The following is a 15,411-nucleotide window of genomic DNA, read 5'->3' as shown; positions in this document are numbered from 1 at the left end:
CTATAGCTTGTTTGTTCAAACGTAATAAGAATATATGTGTATATAAATAATCAAAATCTAGATGTAGTTGCATAATTATCTATCTGTCTATGTAGCCATCGCATAGACCCATAGTATAATTCAAAGTTGTATAGTCATGAAGGAGTTAACCAAAGATAATGAAGCCAGAATGTGAAGCTGCGAAAGTCTTATCAGTAATGTTCACACAAAAGGAATGTACAAGAAACAAACTGCGCTGTGAGAAATTAAGGAGTAAAAGTACTCCCTGTTTAGCTTCAAGGTTAGAAATGCAGATTGTATAATTGGGTGTCTTGGAATACACGAGTCAGTTGATGACGCTGGCTGAAGGAGAGAACATGTCTGTGTGTTCATTGTCTGATACATTGATATATCGGCACTGGTATACAGCTAATACGGCACCGTCTCTGGATATCCCAAACGAAGACTCCATTAGCAGTCTTTACCCAAAATTCCTCCCTTGACAATCCTTGCCACAGTGATGGCAGCCTGGGTGACACTGGACGTTCTGCAGCAATTTCCCCAATGGTTAGAAATTTGCCACCCGTTGTAGTGCGGCTCCTCTGCTGCCGTCTATGTGCAGGGACTGAATTCCTGAGTTGAAGCTGGCGCACAGGATGGATGCGTCATCACAGACCACCAACGACGAAAGGGGCCCCCGAGCCGTCCAGGAACAGGCTGCTCCGACACGCTGGTGGAGGGGAGAGGAAGAGAGGCAATGTGGGGAACCAGCAGAGAGCCAGCGAGCAAGAAAAGTTAAAATTACTGTAAGTAATGCACTAACCCCTTCACCCCCGGGACATTTCCCATTTTTGCGTTTCCGTTTTTTAAAAGATGGCATTTTTGAATGACACCAATAATTTTACCACATATTGTAGTGAAAAAATCTGAAAAAACAATCCAAGTGTGATAAAATTGCAAAAAACAAATAGTGCAATTCTACAATAACATATTGTTATTTTTATTTATTTATTTCCCATAATCACTAAATAATAAAAACATGTGCTAATATTTTTTCTCCAGGTCAGTACGAGTACATAGATACCAAACATGTATAGGTTTTTTTATTTAATTGGTAAAAAACAAAAAAATCTGAAATGTCTCCCCCCCCCCCAAAAAAAAAATTGTTTGTCAACATTTTTCAAGACCAGGAACATCCTCATTTTTTGGGTCTGGGGCCGTGTGACGGCTTATTTTTTGAGCCCTGAGCTGACATTTTATTTGATACTATTTAGGGGGAGATACAATCTTTTGTTCTCCTTTTATTACAATGTTGCGGTGACCAAAAAAAAAATAAAATTCTGGTGTTTTTAATTTTTTATTCATTACGCCCCTTACCAATTGGAGTAATTTATTTTAGATTTCGATAGATCGGACACTTCTGAACTCAGTGATACCAAATACGTGCATATTTTTAATTTTTAATTGTTTTATTTTCAATAGGGCAAATGGGGGGGGGGTGATTTGAAGTTGAGTGAATTTGGGGAATTTGTTTTCAGATTTTTTTATTTTTTTTTTTACAGTGTTTACTATATCCTTAGAGGCCTTAAAGGGAATCTGTCACCAAGTTTTTCCTCCCTAATCTGAGAGCAGTATAACGTAAGGGCAAAGATCCTGAATCTAATGATGTGTCACTTACTGGGCTGATTAGTGTAGTTTTGATAAAATCAGTTTAATCAGCAGTAGATTATCATTACAGGACTACTTGGCTGCTACAGGTAGTCCAGCATACTCATGAGCTCTGTATAACGGCTAGATCTGCAATGGAGAAAACATTGGTTTTATCAATATGAAAGCAAACAGCTCAGTAAGTGACACATTGCTTTAATCAGGGTCTCTGTCTCTATGTTATGCTGCTCTCAGATGGGGGGGGGGAGCAAAAACCTGCTGACAGATTCCCTTTAAAGCTGCGATTATCTGATCGCTTGTGTTATACAGAGCATTGCATCAGCACCGCGCTGTACTGTAGAAATCATCATCTCCTATGAATGTCGCTCGCAGTCGGCATTCTCAGGAGGATCGTCATGACATACACAGGGGTCATCAGTAGAGTATAGCGCGTACCTAACTATTCATATTCACTCTACTCATAACGAGTATTGTCTAATATTCACGTATTCGTTCCGTATGGCGTGTGCAATGCAATGGGTGATTCCAGCGATGTGTCACTTACTGAGCTGTGTGCTGTCATTGTGATAAAATCAATGGTTTCTCTGCTGCAGATCTAGCAGTTATACAGAGCTCATGAATATGCTGGACTACCTGCAGCAGCCAAGTAGTCCTGTAATGATAATCTTCTGCTGATTAATCAGTGATTTTATCAAAACTACACTAAGCAGCACAGTAAGTGACTCATCGCTGGAATCAGGATCTCTGCACCTACATTAATTGTTAGTCGTTATGAGTATAGCGAGTACAAATAGTTAGGTACGTGCTCAACTCTAGTTATCAGCTGACCCCAGCTGTCATGACCCATGGTCACCCCGCAATCAGTCCCCGCAATCAGTCACGGGGCCACCGATGGAAGTGGGGAATGACGCACTTCCCATTGACGAATGTTATATTCTGCGGTCAGAAAAGTGACAGCAGGATTTAACTGGTTAACAGTAGCGGGCATATCTTTGATCCTCCCATGACTGTTAGAAACACATGATGACTGATCAGATCAAGCCCGCATCAAAGCAAGGGAGATAACATATGATGTAAATAAATACGTTGTATAGCATGAAGGGGTTAATAAACGCTTAGCAGTGATCTCAAGCTGCAATGATGCTCCAGTCACAGCCAAGGCTGCATTCACTTCTCACACTACATTACACTATGGGCCTGTATAATTTGGACAAACTAGTGGGGATGGGGCATATTAACTTTTAACATGCCCAATCCCTTCAGCGGTGTTCGCGCTGGCTTATTTCCCTCTGTGTACTGAAAACACAAGCATATGATCGCAGATAGGGAATTTAGATTGTGAGTCCCAATGGGGACAGTGTTGCTGATGTATGTAAAGCGCTGCGGAATATGTTGGCGCTATATAAAAATAAAGATTCTTTATAGGAGATTGGACTGCATTTCCCACAATACAAAGCGGCAAAGAAGAAAAGGCGTCTATGTGTACTTGAATCGAAAGGTACTGTATTTTTCGCTTTATAAGACGCACTTTTCCCTAAAAAAATTTGGGAGGAAAATGGGGGTGCGTCTTATAATCCGAATATAGTGGTACCTGGGTGTCCTGTATGAGCGGCGATCGGGTACCCGTGGCTGCGTGTGGGCGGCAGCCGGGTGCTGTGTGCGGGCTGCAGTCAAGTGCCCATGCGGGCATCAGCCGGACCCTGTGTGCGGGCGGCAGCCGGCTGCCGCCCTCACACGGGCACCTGCACGCACGCACAGGTACCCGGCCGCTTGTACGCAGGGTGGGCGGGCAGCTAGTTGGCGGCGGGCGGCTGTGCACTGCAGCATGTTACCAGTTTGTCCGCGGTCCCAGTTTCGAATGATGGCGCCGGGAGCGAGCACGTGCACAGATGGAGCTCTTGGATGAGAGCTCCATCTGCGCATGCGCCGCTCCAGGCACCATCATTTGAACCGGGACCGCGGACACTGGGACACTCATTGCACCGGCCTGCTGCACGACTCACCCGCCGCCGCCGCCACCACCACCACGGACCCCGCGGCTCCTGCCACCACGGTGTCCTGCAGCTCCTGCCACCCCGGTCGCCACCACGCCTGCCACCACCACACCTGCCACCACGGACCCCGCTGCCACTGATCCGCCGTGCCTGCCAGCACAACCTCTGCCTCCTGTGACACCGCTTCACCACCACTGCTGCCCCCCTCCGGTAAGAGAACACCTGAGTTTAAGACGGACCCCATTTTTCTTTTTTTTATGTCTAAATTTGGGGTGCGTCTTATAAAGCGAAACATACGGTACATCTCTAGGATATGCCATCACGGGGGTCCTAAAAATCCTGAGAAGGGACTGTAGTACCAAATTAACAGTACGTCCCCCCATTTTTCTCCTGAAGTGTGAGCCTATACTATTACAAAGCAATGGCGATAGTATCTCGTACAGCCAGGACCATATAAAGGGGGCTGCGGTAATACATCAGCGCTGCGGCCCCTTCATGGTCAGATCCCACCAATGTAGTGTCACTTAGCAGGCTAGGTCATAGAGGACATCAGACTGATCACATACCTGCAGTATCTCGCTCCCACACCTTCACTGTGCAGTCGTGTGATGCGGTGGCCACCAGTGGCGTGTGGGACGTAGCCTTCGGAAGGAAAACGCAAGACGTGGTGCTCTGTAGATGGCCCTTATATTCGCACACTATGTCTTTAGTCTTCCTGAGGTCCCACAGCTGTGGCGAAAACATTAAAGTTTAGTATGATTCCATACACTGTGCTGTTAACTAAAACCTATTGCTCTCTGTTATCAGCCACTTCAAGTTCATGAATGTGATAGGTGTCAGGGAGTGCAGAGGATAACCTGCCCTGAGAGCATCTATCTTCTTGTGTCGTAAAATCTCTAAAAGCCACTTTCCCCATTTAGTGGTGAAGGACGAGACCCCCCCAGTCCCCACCAACGTCTCACCGTAGCTTCACAGCCCTGCCCGCCGAAGCCATTGCTGCTGGTCACACAGTAGTTGCCGTCCTCGCTGACATCGCAGTGCATCTGTATATACTGCTTCATGGGGAAGGCGTGCGCCACCTGCAGGTCACGGGTGTCCCACACACTAGAGATCAATGGGAACCGGAATTTAGGATAGTTCAGTGCATTATTATAGAAGCTCTTAGTATTGGTGCGGGCAGACGGCTTTCTTATGTGATATTTCCATCATAGGTGGAGTTATCTGTGACTACTGGAGGAGAGGGGTCCCGCTGTGACTACTGGGGAAGGAGAGGGGTCCCGCTGTGACTACTGGGGAAGGAGAGGGGTCCCACTGTGACTACTGGGGAAGGAGAGGGGTCCCGCTGTGACTACTGGGGAAGGAGAGGGGTCCCGCTGTGACTACTGGGGAAGGAGAGGGGTCCCGCTGTGACTACTGGGGAAGGAGAGGGGTCCCGCTGTGACTACTGGAGGAGAGGGGTCCCGCTGTGACTACTGGGGAAGGAGAGGTGTCCCGCTGTGACTACTGGGGAAGGAGAGGGGTCCCGCTGTGACTACTGGGGAAGGAGAGGGGTCCCGCTGTGACTACTGGGGAAGGAGAGGGGTCCCGCTGTGACTACTGGGGAAGGAGAGGGGTCCCGCTGTGACTACTGGGGAAGGAGAGGGGTCCCGCTGTGACTACTGGGGAAGGAGAGGTGTCCCGCTGTGACTACTGGGGAAGGAGGGGTCCCGCTGTGACTACTGGGGAAGGAGAGGGGTCCCGCTGTGACTACTGGGGAAGGAGAGGGGTCCCGCTGTGACTACTGGGGAAGGAGAGGGGTCCCGCTGTGACTACTAGGGAAGGAGAGGTGTCCCTCTGTGACTACTGGGGAAGGAGAGGTGTCCCGCTGTGACTACTGGGGAAGGAGAGGGGTCCCGCTGTGACTACTGGGGAAGGAGAGGTGTCCCGCTGTGACTACTGGGGAAGGAGAGGGGTCCCGCTGTGACTACTGGGGAAGGAGAGGTGTCCCGCTGTGACTACTGGGGAAGGAGAGGGGTCCCGCTGTGACTACTGGGGAAGGAGAGGGGTCCCGCTGTGACTACTGGGGAAGGAGAGGGGTCCCGCTGTGACTACTGGGGAAGGAGAGGAGTCCCGCTGTGACTACTGGGGAAGGAGAGGTGTCCCGCTGTGACTACTGGGGAAGGAGAGGGGTCCCGCTGTGACTACTGGGGAAGGAGAGGGGTCCCGCTGTGACTACTGGGGAAGGAGAGGGGTCCCGCTGTGACTACTGGGGAAGGAGAGGGGTCCCTCTGTGACTACTGGGGAAGGAGAGGGGTCCCGCTGTGACTACTGGGGAAGGAGAGGGGTCCCGCTGTGACTACTGGGGAAGGAGAGGGGTCCCGCTGTGACTACTGGGGAAGGAGAGGGGTCCCTCTGTGACTACTGGGGAAGGAGAGGGGTCCCGCTGTGACTACTGGGGAAGGAGAGGGGTCCGTCTGTGACTACTGGGGAAGGAGAGGGGTCCGTCTGTGACTACTGGGGAAGGAGAGGTGTCCCGCTGTGACTACAGAGGATGTAAGTCGTGTGGGGTCGGGCGGTCATGTTCCTGCTCGTTGTCCATTTCTGGTTCCGTTCGCCCATTTATCACACATATAACACTGGTACATAATGTGACATCACATCCTAATGAATACAGAATTACTGACCGGGTGCTTTTATCCTCTGAGGTCTGGACGATGTAGGACTCTCCGGGCACCCAGCATAGGTGCGTTACCTGCAGCACAGAGCGCCATCATCAGGATCATCCACACAGTACGGACCCTCACCAATCACACAATGACATGATGCTGAATTCTGCTGCCCCCTGCTGGCCTGAATACTGAAATAATTGAGTTTTGCTACGGTTGCCCCCCAGTATTATCTGTAGCCCCTCAGTCCCGTCTATAGCAATGGACTGAACTTACCAGATTTCTGGAGACGGCAGCTTTGATCAGACACTGCCCGGACTCCACGTCCCATTTACACAGAGTGTTGTCTCGAGACCCCGTCACCACCTTGGTACAATCTGAAAGGGACCGAGGGTCAGAAAGTGGGACGCAGCTAATATAAGCGTAAGTATAACAGTGGGGGTGCGAGAGTACAGACCGGAGCTTACTGCCAATCCAGTGACTATTAAGTGATGCCCGATGAAGGTCTGGGCACTGCCAGCTTTACCGTGCAGATCCCACATGAGGACGGACTTATCCCGAGAGGCGCTGAAGATGCGGTTGGATCCGAAAACGCAGGCGATCTGTATGGAGGTGACATGGCACGATATACGCATCTGTATTCTCCCCAGCACCAGTGTGAGGTGTGCACTATCCCCCCATAGCCACAGAAGTACCTTAGACACCTCTCGCTCGTGCCCCACAAACCTCTTCAGGGCAGTGCCCGTTCTCCAATTGGACACAACCACAGCCTGCAAGACAATAAAGCATCAGTTATACTTCGCCCCAAAATTCAGGAAGCGGAGATATGGTGGGGTCTGTTCACATTAGTACCGTATTTTTTGGATTATAAAATGCACTTTTCCTCCTAAAAATTTGGGAAGAAAATGAGAGGTGCGTCTTATAATCCAAATGTAGATTACCAGGGGCGATGCTGTGGGCTGGGAGCTGCTCTGGGCTGCGGGGCTGGGAGCTGCTCAGGGCTGCGGGGCTGGGAGCTGCTCAGGGCTGCGGGGCTGGGAGCTGCTCAGGGCTGCGGGGCTGGGAGCTGCTCTGGGCTGCGGGGCTGGGAGCTGCTCTGGGCTGCGGGGCTGGGAGCTGCTCTGGGCTGCGGGGCTGGGAGCTGCTCTGGGCTGCGGGGCTGGGAGCTGCTCTGGGCTGCGGGGCTGGGAGCTGCTCTGGGCTGCGGGGCTGGGAGCTGCTCAGGGCTGCGGGGCTGGGAGCTGCTCAGGGCTGCGGGGCTGGGAGCTGCTCAGGGCTGCGGGGCTGGGAGCTGCTCTGGGATGCGGGGCTGGGAGCTGCTCTGGGATGCGGGGCTGGGAGCTGCTCTGGGCTGCGGGGCTGTGCGCTGCTCTGGGCTGCGGGGCTGGGAGCTGCTCTGGGCTGCGGGGCTGGGAGATGCTCTGGGCTGCGGGGCTGGGAGATGCTCTGGGCTGTGGGGCTGGGAGCTGCTCTGGGCTGCGGGGCTGGGAGCTGCTCTGGGCTGCGGGGCTGGGAGATGCTCTGGGCTGTGGGGCTGGGCGCTGCTCTGGGCTGCGGGGCTGGGCGCTGCTCTGGGCTGCGGGGCTGGAAGCTGCTCTGGGCTGCGGGGCTGGGCGCTGCTTTGGGCTGCGGGGCTGGGAGATGCTCAGGGCTGCGGGGCTGGGAGCCGCTCTGGGCTGCGGGGATGGGAGCTGCTCAGGGCTGCGGGGCTGGGAGATGCTCTGGGCTGCGGGGATGGGAGCTGCTCTGGGCTGCGGGGCTGGGAGCCGCTCTGGGCTGCGGGGCTGGGAGATGCTCTGGGATGCGGGGCTGGGAGCTGCTCTGGGCTGCGGGGCTGGGAGCTGCTCTGGGCTGCGGGGCTGGGAGCTGCTCAGGGCTGCGGGGCTGGGAGCTGCTCTGGGATGCGGGGCTGGGCGCTGCTCTGGGCTGTGGGGCTGGGCGCTGCTCTGTGCTGCGGGGATGGGCGCTGCTCTGGGCTGCGGGGATGGGCGCTGCTCTGGGCTGCGGGGATGGGAGCTGCTCAGGGCTGCGGGGATGGGAGCCGCTCTGGGCTGCGGGGCTGGGAGGTGCTCAGGGCTGCGGGGCTGGGCGCTGCTCTGGGCTGCGGGGCTGGGAGGTGCTCTGGGCTGCGGGGATGGGCGCTGCTCTGGGCTGCGGGGATGGGCGCTGCTCTGGGCTGCGGGGATGGGCGCTGCTCTGGGCTGCGGGGCTGGGAGCTGCTCTGGGCTGCGGGGCTGGGAGCTGCTCTGGGCTGCGGGGCTGGGAGCTGCTCTGGGCTGCGGGGCTGGGAGCTGCTCTGGGCTGCGGGGCTGGGAGCTGCTCTGGGCTGTGGGGCTGGGAGATGCTCTGGGCTGCGGGGCTGGGAGATGCTCAGGGCTGCGGGGCTGGGAGATGCTCTGGGATGCGGGGCTGGGAGTTGCTCTGGGCTGCGGGGCTGGGAGCTGCTCAGGGCTGCGGGGCTGGGAGCTGCTCAGGGCTGCGGGGCTGGGAGCTGCTCTGGGCTGTGGGGCTGGGAGCTGCTCAGGGCTGCGGGGCTGGGAGCTGCTCAGGGCTGCGGGGCTGGGAGCTGCTCAGGACTGCGGGGTTGGGAGCTGCTCAGGGCTGCGGGGCTGGGAGCTGCTCTGAGCTGCGGGGCTGGGAGCTGCTCTGGGCTGCGGGCCTGGGGGCTGAGAGCTACCCCGCGGTGCAGGGCTTGTGAGGCAACAGCCATCCTGAACATGTCGGCGGTGTGGGCTTGAAATAATGGTGCACAGAGTCGGCGCATGCGTGCATGGAGCTCTCGGCTCAAGATCTCATCTGCGCACACGCCGCCTCTGGCCCATTGATATCCCAGCAGCGGCCTTAAGAAAAATGGGGCCCGGAGGTGATCATGCGCAGATGAGATCTCAGCTTGTCATTGAGCCGATAGCTCAATCTGGGCACGCGCCGCTTCCGGACACCATTTCTTTGAAGCCCGCGCCGCCAACAGTTCCTGCATGTTTTCTCTGCTCAACAGTGTCGCCGAGCATCAGGGACACCCATTATATAACCCTGCTCCACGACCGCCCCTGCCTCCTGTGACCCCCCCCATTCCACCACTGCTACCGCCCCTCCCCCGGTAAGACACCACCGGATTATAAAACGGACCTCTTTTTTTTCGTTTTATAATCCAATGCGTCTTATAAAACGAAAAACATGGTAAATTATCTGCTACTTCTGGACACTGATCATTGAGAAGGTGCTGCCATACCTATAAAAATCAGGGGACCGTGATGAATTGAGGCAAAGTGATGTCAATGGGGGACGAGAGAGGAGCTTTAATCACCCCACAACAGTGCAGAGCCTTGGCTGTACAGTCAGATAGAAAATATCCCCTTGCTCCTTCTATTAAAAAGGTTATCCAAGGGAAAAAAACATGGCTTCATTCTTCCAAAAACAGCAGCACCTGATGTGTTTGTGCAATTGCAGCTCAGCTCCATTCGCTTCAATAAAGCTGCAATACCAGACACCACCTGTTGGCAGGGGGGGAGCTGTTTTTGGCAGTTAGGCTTGTTTTTGTCAGTCTTTGTAGCATGATCAGCTCAGAAGAACGTCTTTTTTTTTTTTATAAAGCGAACAACAAACATTTCCACTGCGTAAAAGGGAATCTGCCAGGTCCCATAGATTGTATACAGCTCTTGGAACCTGTGGCCGTCATCACCCGGGAATCTGAGCCCTGGTGTGTTAATTACAAGGCCGGGCGGCCGCTGTAGCCAGTGCTCAGACGCTCCGCAGATAAGTACTTACCTTGTCTTTGCCACCTGACACGCAGAGGTCGGATTTCAGAGCAGCGATGCAGGTGACGGCGTCATTGTGGGCCCGGATGTACTGCGGAATGGTCTGGACCGGCGACTCCTCAATGTGACTGTCGGCCCTGAACATGGACGAAATGGTGGAAATGTATCTACAGTGCTACGGCCTATGGATGTGCTATGTGCAGTATTAGTATGTGGGGGCACAAGTAATACATAACTGCATAGCTGAGACCCCCAGGATCAACACTCACAAAATAAAAGACTTGATGCACTGTAGCGAGCGGATATATTGAAGCGCTGTCACTTTAAATCCCCCCACAATTGCCCTTTGGCTTGTACTCAGGAGGGGTCTCCGGTTTTACCGTCCCTGGTCACACATTTACCTGTATTTAGAGCTGTTCCGCTTCACTTTACTCTGGAATTTTCCCATTATCCCAACTGGGGACGGATAACAGAAGCCGATGAAGAATGAAGGGTCCAGACATCGGGAATCCTAAAGTGCGGACTGCTGGGAGGAAAAGGAAAAGATGAACGTCCAGTAATCCAGAATATAATATAATAATATTTATTCATTTATATAGCACTGTTAATTCCACAGCACTTTACATACATTTGGCAACACTGTCCCCATTGGGGCTCACAATCTAGAGTCCCTATCTGTATGTCTTTGGAGTGTGGGAGGAAACCGGAGAACCCGGAGGAAACCCACGCAAACACGGGGAGAACATACAAACTCCTTGCAGATGTTGTCCTTGGTGGGAATCACTAACATAACGGGATCATTAGTCCTATATTATAGACATATAGATGCTCCTCCATCAGCACCGATACTTGGATCATGGGGTTGTCTATGTGAACCCCTAAACTTATCACTGGGTCTCAGGCTCTTGCCGCTGATTGAATAAGAAGAAAGGAAGTGTACCGCACGGTAATATTTCCCCATCCAGGAGCTTCCATGCCAAATAGTGAAAGCGGAAATTCATAAAAAATCATCTATTAACGTAGAAAATACAGGGGACCCGTCATCTATAGTACCATGCCGAGAATGTGCCCCCTAGAAATCAACGCCGGTGGCAAAGGAGCTATTAATGACCCTATTGATGACAGTGTCCACACTTCATTAATAGATAGATAGATAGATAGATAGATAGATAGATAGATGGATAGAGGGATAGAGGGATAGAGGGATAGATAGAGGGATAGAGGGATGTATAGATAGATACATAGATAGATGATTGATAGATAGATGATAGATAGATAGATAGATAGATAGATAGATAGATAGATAGATAGAGGGATAGATAGATAGATAGATAGATAGATAGAGGGATAGATAGATAGATAGAGGGATAGATAGATAGATAGATAGATAGATAGATAGATAGATAGATAATAGATATAGATAGATAAATACATAGATAGATAGAGGGATAGATGATAGATAGAGGGATAGATAGATAGATAGATAGATAGATAGATGGATAGATAGAGGGATAGATAGATGATAGATAGAGGGATAGATAGATGATAGATAGATAGATAGATAGATAGATAGATAGATAGATAGATAGAGGGATAGATAGATAAATAGATAGAGGGATAGATAGATAGATAGATAGATAGATAGATAGATGATAGATAGATAGATAGATAGATAGATAGATAGATAGATAGAGGGATAGATAGAGGGATAGATAGATAGAGGGATAGATAGAGGGATAGATAGATAGATAGATAGATAGAGGGATAGATAGATAGATAGAGGGATAGATAGATAGATAGATAGATAGATAGATAGATAGATAGATAGATAGATAGATAGATAGATAGAGGGATAGATAGATAGAGGGATAGATAGATAGAGGGATAGATAGATAGAGGGATAGATAGATAGAGGGATAGATAGATAGAGGGATAGATAGATAGAGGGATAGATAGAGGGATAGATAGAGGGATAGATAGAGGGATAGATAGAGGGATAGATATATAGATAGATGATAGATAGAGGGATAGATAGAGGGATAGATAGATAGATAGATAGATAGAGGGATAGATAGATAGATAGATAGATAGATAGATGATAGATAGATAGATAGATAGATAGATGATAGATAGAGGGATAGATAGATATAGATAGATGATAGATAGAGGGATAGATAGATAGCGGGATAGATAGATAGATAGATAGATAGATAGATAGATAGATAGATAGAGGGATAGATAGGTAGATAGATAGATAGATAGATAGATAGATAGATAGATAAGGAGGATAAGTGGCTCATTACCGCGGGATATATTACAATCTTCCTTCCAATCTGTGCAGATTACAGACTATCCGGATATATAAATGCGCTGAAGCATTTACAGATCGGCCCCTCATACTCAAGGTGGGGGTCTCTTAGTGATCCCAAAGATCTGATCACAGTAGACAATCACAGAGGAGAGAAGGGAATGTGGCGTCCGCTCACCCGTCTCGATGTCCGGAATTAAGTCGCTAAGGTAGAGGGAAAATCTCATTAGGATAAATGGCATCAGTCTGATTGACGTGACCCCACCAGGACGCCGCTTGCTACGGGGAGAGGAAGGTCCAGCGTGACAGAAGGTCGAGGATTTAGAGAACCACAACCTATAGTCTGCAGCGTATAATACGCCTCAGGGCTGATATCAGGCACATATGATGTAAAGGCCTCTGGGGGGGTCTCAGCACTGGATATAGGACATACATTAGTGGTTTAGGAAGGGAGGTTTCTGTATTTATTGGCAATTACAAGACGACTACAGCCAGACAGCCTGGCTGATAACAGGGAGCAATAGCTCGGATCATGGAAAATGATTCACCACTAGATGCAGTCATTAGTAAAGGAGCAATTCCACTCCTCTAGGGGGAATCGATGGCTTAACAAGTTGCTTACAGATGCTCCAATTGCATAGCAATTTCAGAAAAGTGGACTGCCTGGAGGACATTACCAGGAAATATTGAGGGTGGGGGTGTGCAGGGGAAGAAGTCGCATCTGGTACCTGAGAGGGACCAAAGTGTTGCATTGTATCAGACAGGAGACACATATGGCCAGACAGTGACAGTGCCACCAGTGGGGAAACAAAACTGTGAAGTGATTGACAATTGCTGTAAAGGTTGGGGGGTCCGGCCAAAATCGCACCGTCAGGCTCAGCTCTCAGTCTAAGAGCTCGGTTCCACTTGCGTTTTGCACAAACGAGTGCAAACTGATAAAACATTGCACCATTATCAAACTATAAGGCAGTGTCCATCTGCGATTGATTTAGCATGCCATATCGGCCTGAGAAATGAATCGCAGCATTCTGCGCTTGGCAGCGAGTCCCGGCTCACACGCACCCATACAAGTCTATGGATCTGTGTGAAACATCGCACTGCACTCATATGTCATCCAACTGCAGTGTGATGTACGTAGACAGGCAGCAGAGGAGATGGGGAGAAAGTGCTCCCCCTCTTCTCCGCAGATTGTAAGATCACATCACAGTCGCACGACCCTAGACTGACGCACGCAGCAGAGGATTATTAACAGAATCTCTGTCACATGTGTAAAGCCCTGAAACGTCATGTCTCTGACTTACAATGGGATGTCCAGGCCTCGCAAAGTCCCCCAAAAAAAAAAGTCAGAAGTAGCTTCCCAGACTTAAAAAATATCAAGATGACTGCCACTTGTAGCAAAAAAAGAAATAAAATCAACACATGGGTATGTAAAAACAAAACCAGCAACGTGCCGCGATCTTTATGGTGGACGGCGGTGCAGAGTGTGGCCGGAGATTGCACAGATCTGCAGGAGCAACAAACGAGTCACCAAAAAAATCAAACGGTTTATAACTCGCTGTCGTTGTGTCGCACTGAGCATCGTTCATTATGTTGCGCTGTGATCTTTCCTCGCACGACCGTCCGATGCTGCGGCCAAAGTCGCCCGGAAGCCGAGGATTCAATATAAGACTGAGGGAAATATATTATTCTGATATTATGGTGATCGCATAAACACATAGTAATAATCCAACAATGCAGAGAAACAGCAAACATCACATCAGGGGAAGATACAAGAGGAGAGGAGACGGCATACAGTATATATATCTATATATATATACACACAGACATACTGACACATATATATACGGTATATATATGTATATACACACAGACATACATATATATTTACATACTGCGCTGTTTTCAATGTAAACATATATATATATACATACACACATATACAGTATATATACACATTTATATACACACAGACATATATATATTTACATACTGTGCTGTTTTCAATGTAAACATATATATATATATACATACATACACAGACATATACAGTATATATACACATTATCATACACACAGACATACATATATTTACATACTGTGCTGTTTTCAATGTAAACATATAACATATATATATATATATATATATATACATACACACACATATACAGTATATATACACATTTATATACACACAGACATGTATATATGTATATATTTACATACTGCACTGTTTTCAATTTAAACATTTATATATATATATATATATATATATATATATATATATATATATATATATATATATATATATATATATATATATATATACAAACATTTACGATATATATCCTACATGTTTACATTGAAAACAGCGCCGTATGTAAATAAAGGCAGAGATGATGCTCGGCGGATGACGCCCATGAGGCTGGGATGATGCAGGTCGTAGTCACATATATGGCGCAGACATAAAGGAAGGTAATTACCCCACACGGCTCCTCCCGCCGCCCCCGGGGCTGCTCCATCCTCCCCGCCACCTTCTGCCGCCGACTCCCCGTCTCCTTAGCGACGCGGCGCCGGTTACCAGGGACCGGGTGTTACCTGGAAAAGCCTCCCCGCCGAGCCCGACGCATTGGTTCCGCCCCCTACATGTGGGAAATGTACCCCGAAACCCTGGTATTCTATTTCACAAGTGCCCTTTCCTATTCTATTGGTTATTATTATACCCCCATGCCCAGAGGGGCATAATAACTAATATTACAAGGATACAGCCAGTCCAAAGGGTAGATGTATACGGCAACCAATCAGGTTTCTGCTTTCATTTTTCCTAGGGTGTTTGAAAAATGAGAGCTGGAATTTTAGTGGTTGCTTTGAGCATTGAAGAATAAGTCCAAAGTTTCCATGGCGATATATGGCCCGGCACTTGCGGCCATGCTGGGCTTTACGCTGTGATTTTACATCACGCCTAAGAAATATTTGGGGTTTATTATACCCCAATGTTTCTAAGCACCATTTATAGTTGATGCAGAAAAACCTGTTGGTCAGAAAGCACGTCTGTGCAGGGAAAA

At 49.5% G+C, this 15,411-nt stretch overlaps 1 protein-coding gene across 1 annotated transcript; it reads right to left on the bottom strand.

The window, feature by feature from the left end:
* Positions 1-9: 9 nt before the first annotated feature.
* On the bottom strand, positions 10-14,924 carry WDR31 (WD repeat domain 31). The gene is given in 11 exon segments (XM_075332476.1): positions 10-676; positions 678-709; positions 4,208-4,370; positions 4,604-4,745; positions 6,305-6,372; positions 6,563-6,663; positions 6,744-6,888; positions 6,982-7,056; positions 10,052-10,178; positions 10,443-10,567; positions 14,830-14,924. Coding segments are annotated over 10 exon segments (1,029 nt in total). The 5' UTR covers positions 10,490-10,567; positions 14,830-14,924; the 3' UTR covers positions 10-547.
* Between the last annotated feature and the right edge of the window lie 487 nt (positions 14,925-15,411).

Source organism: Anomaloglossus baeobatrachus, unplaced genomic scaffold, assembly GCF_048569485.1.
Source record: "Anomaloglossus baeobatrachus isolate aAnoBae1 unplaced genomic scaffold, aAnoBae1.hap1 Scaffold_3396, whole genome shotgun sequence".
NCBI lineage: Eukaryota > Metazoa > Chordata > Amphibia > Anura > Aromobatidae > Anomaloglossus > Anomaloglossus baeobatrachus.
The sequence above is the reverse complement of the archived record's forward strand: the minus strand, read 5'-3'. Positions and strand labels throughout refer to the sequence as shown.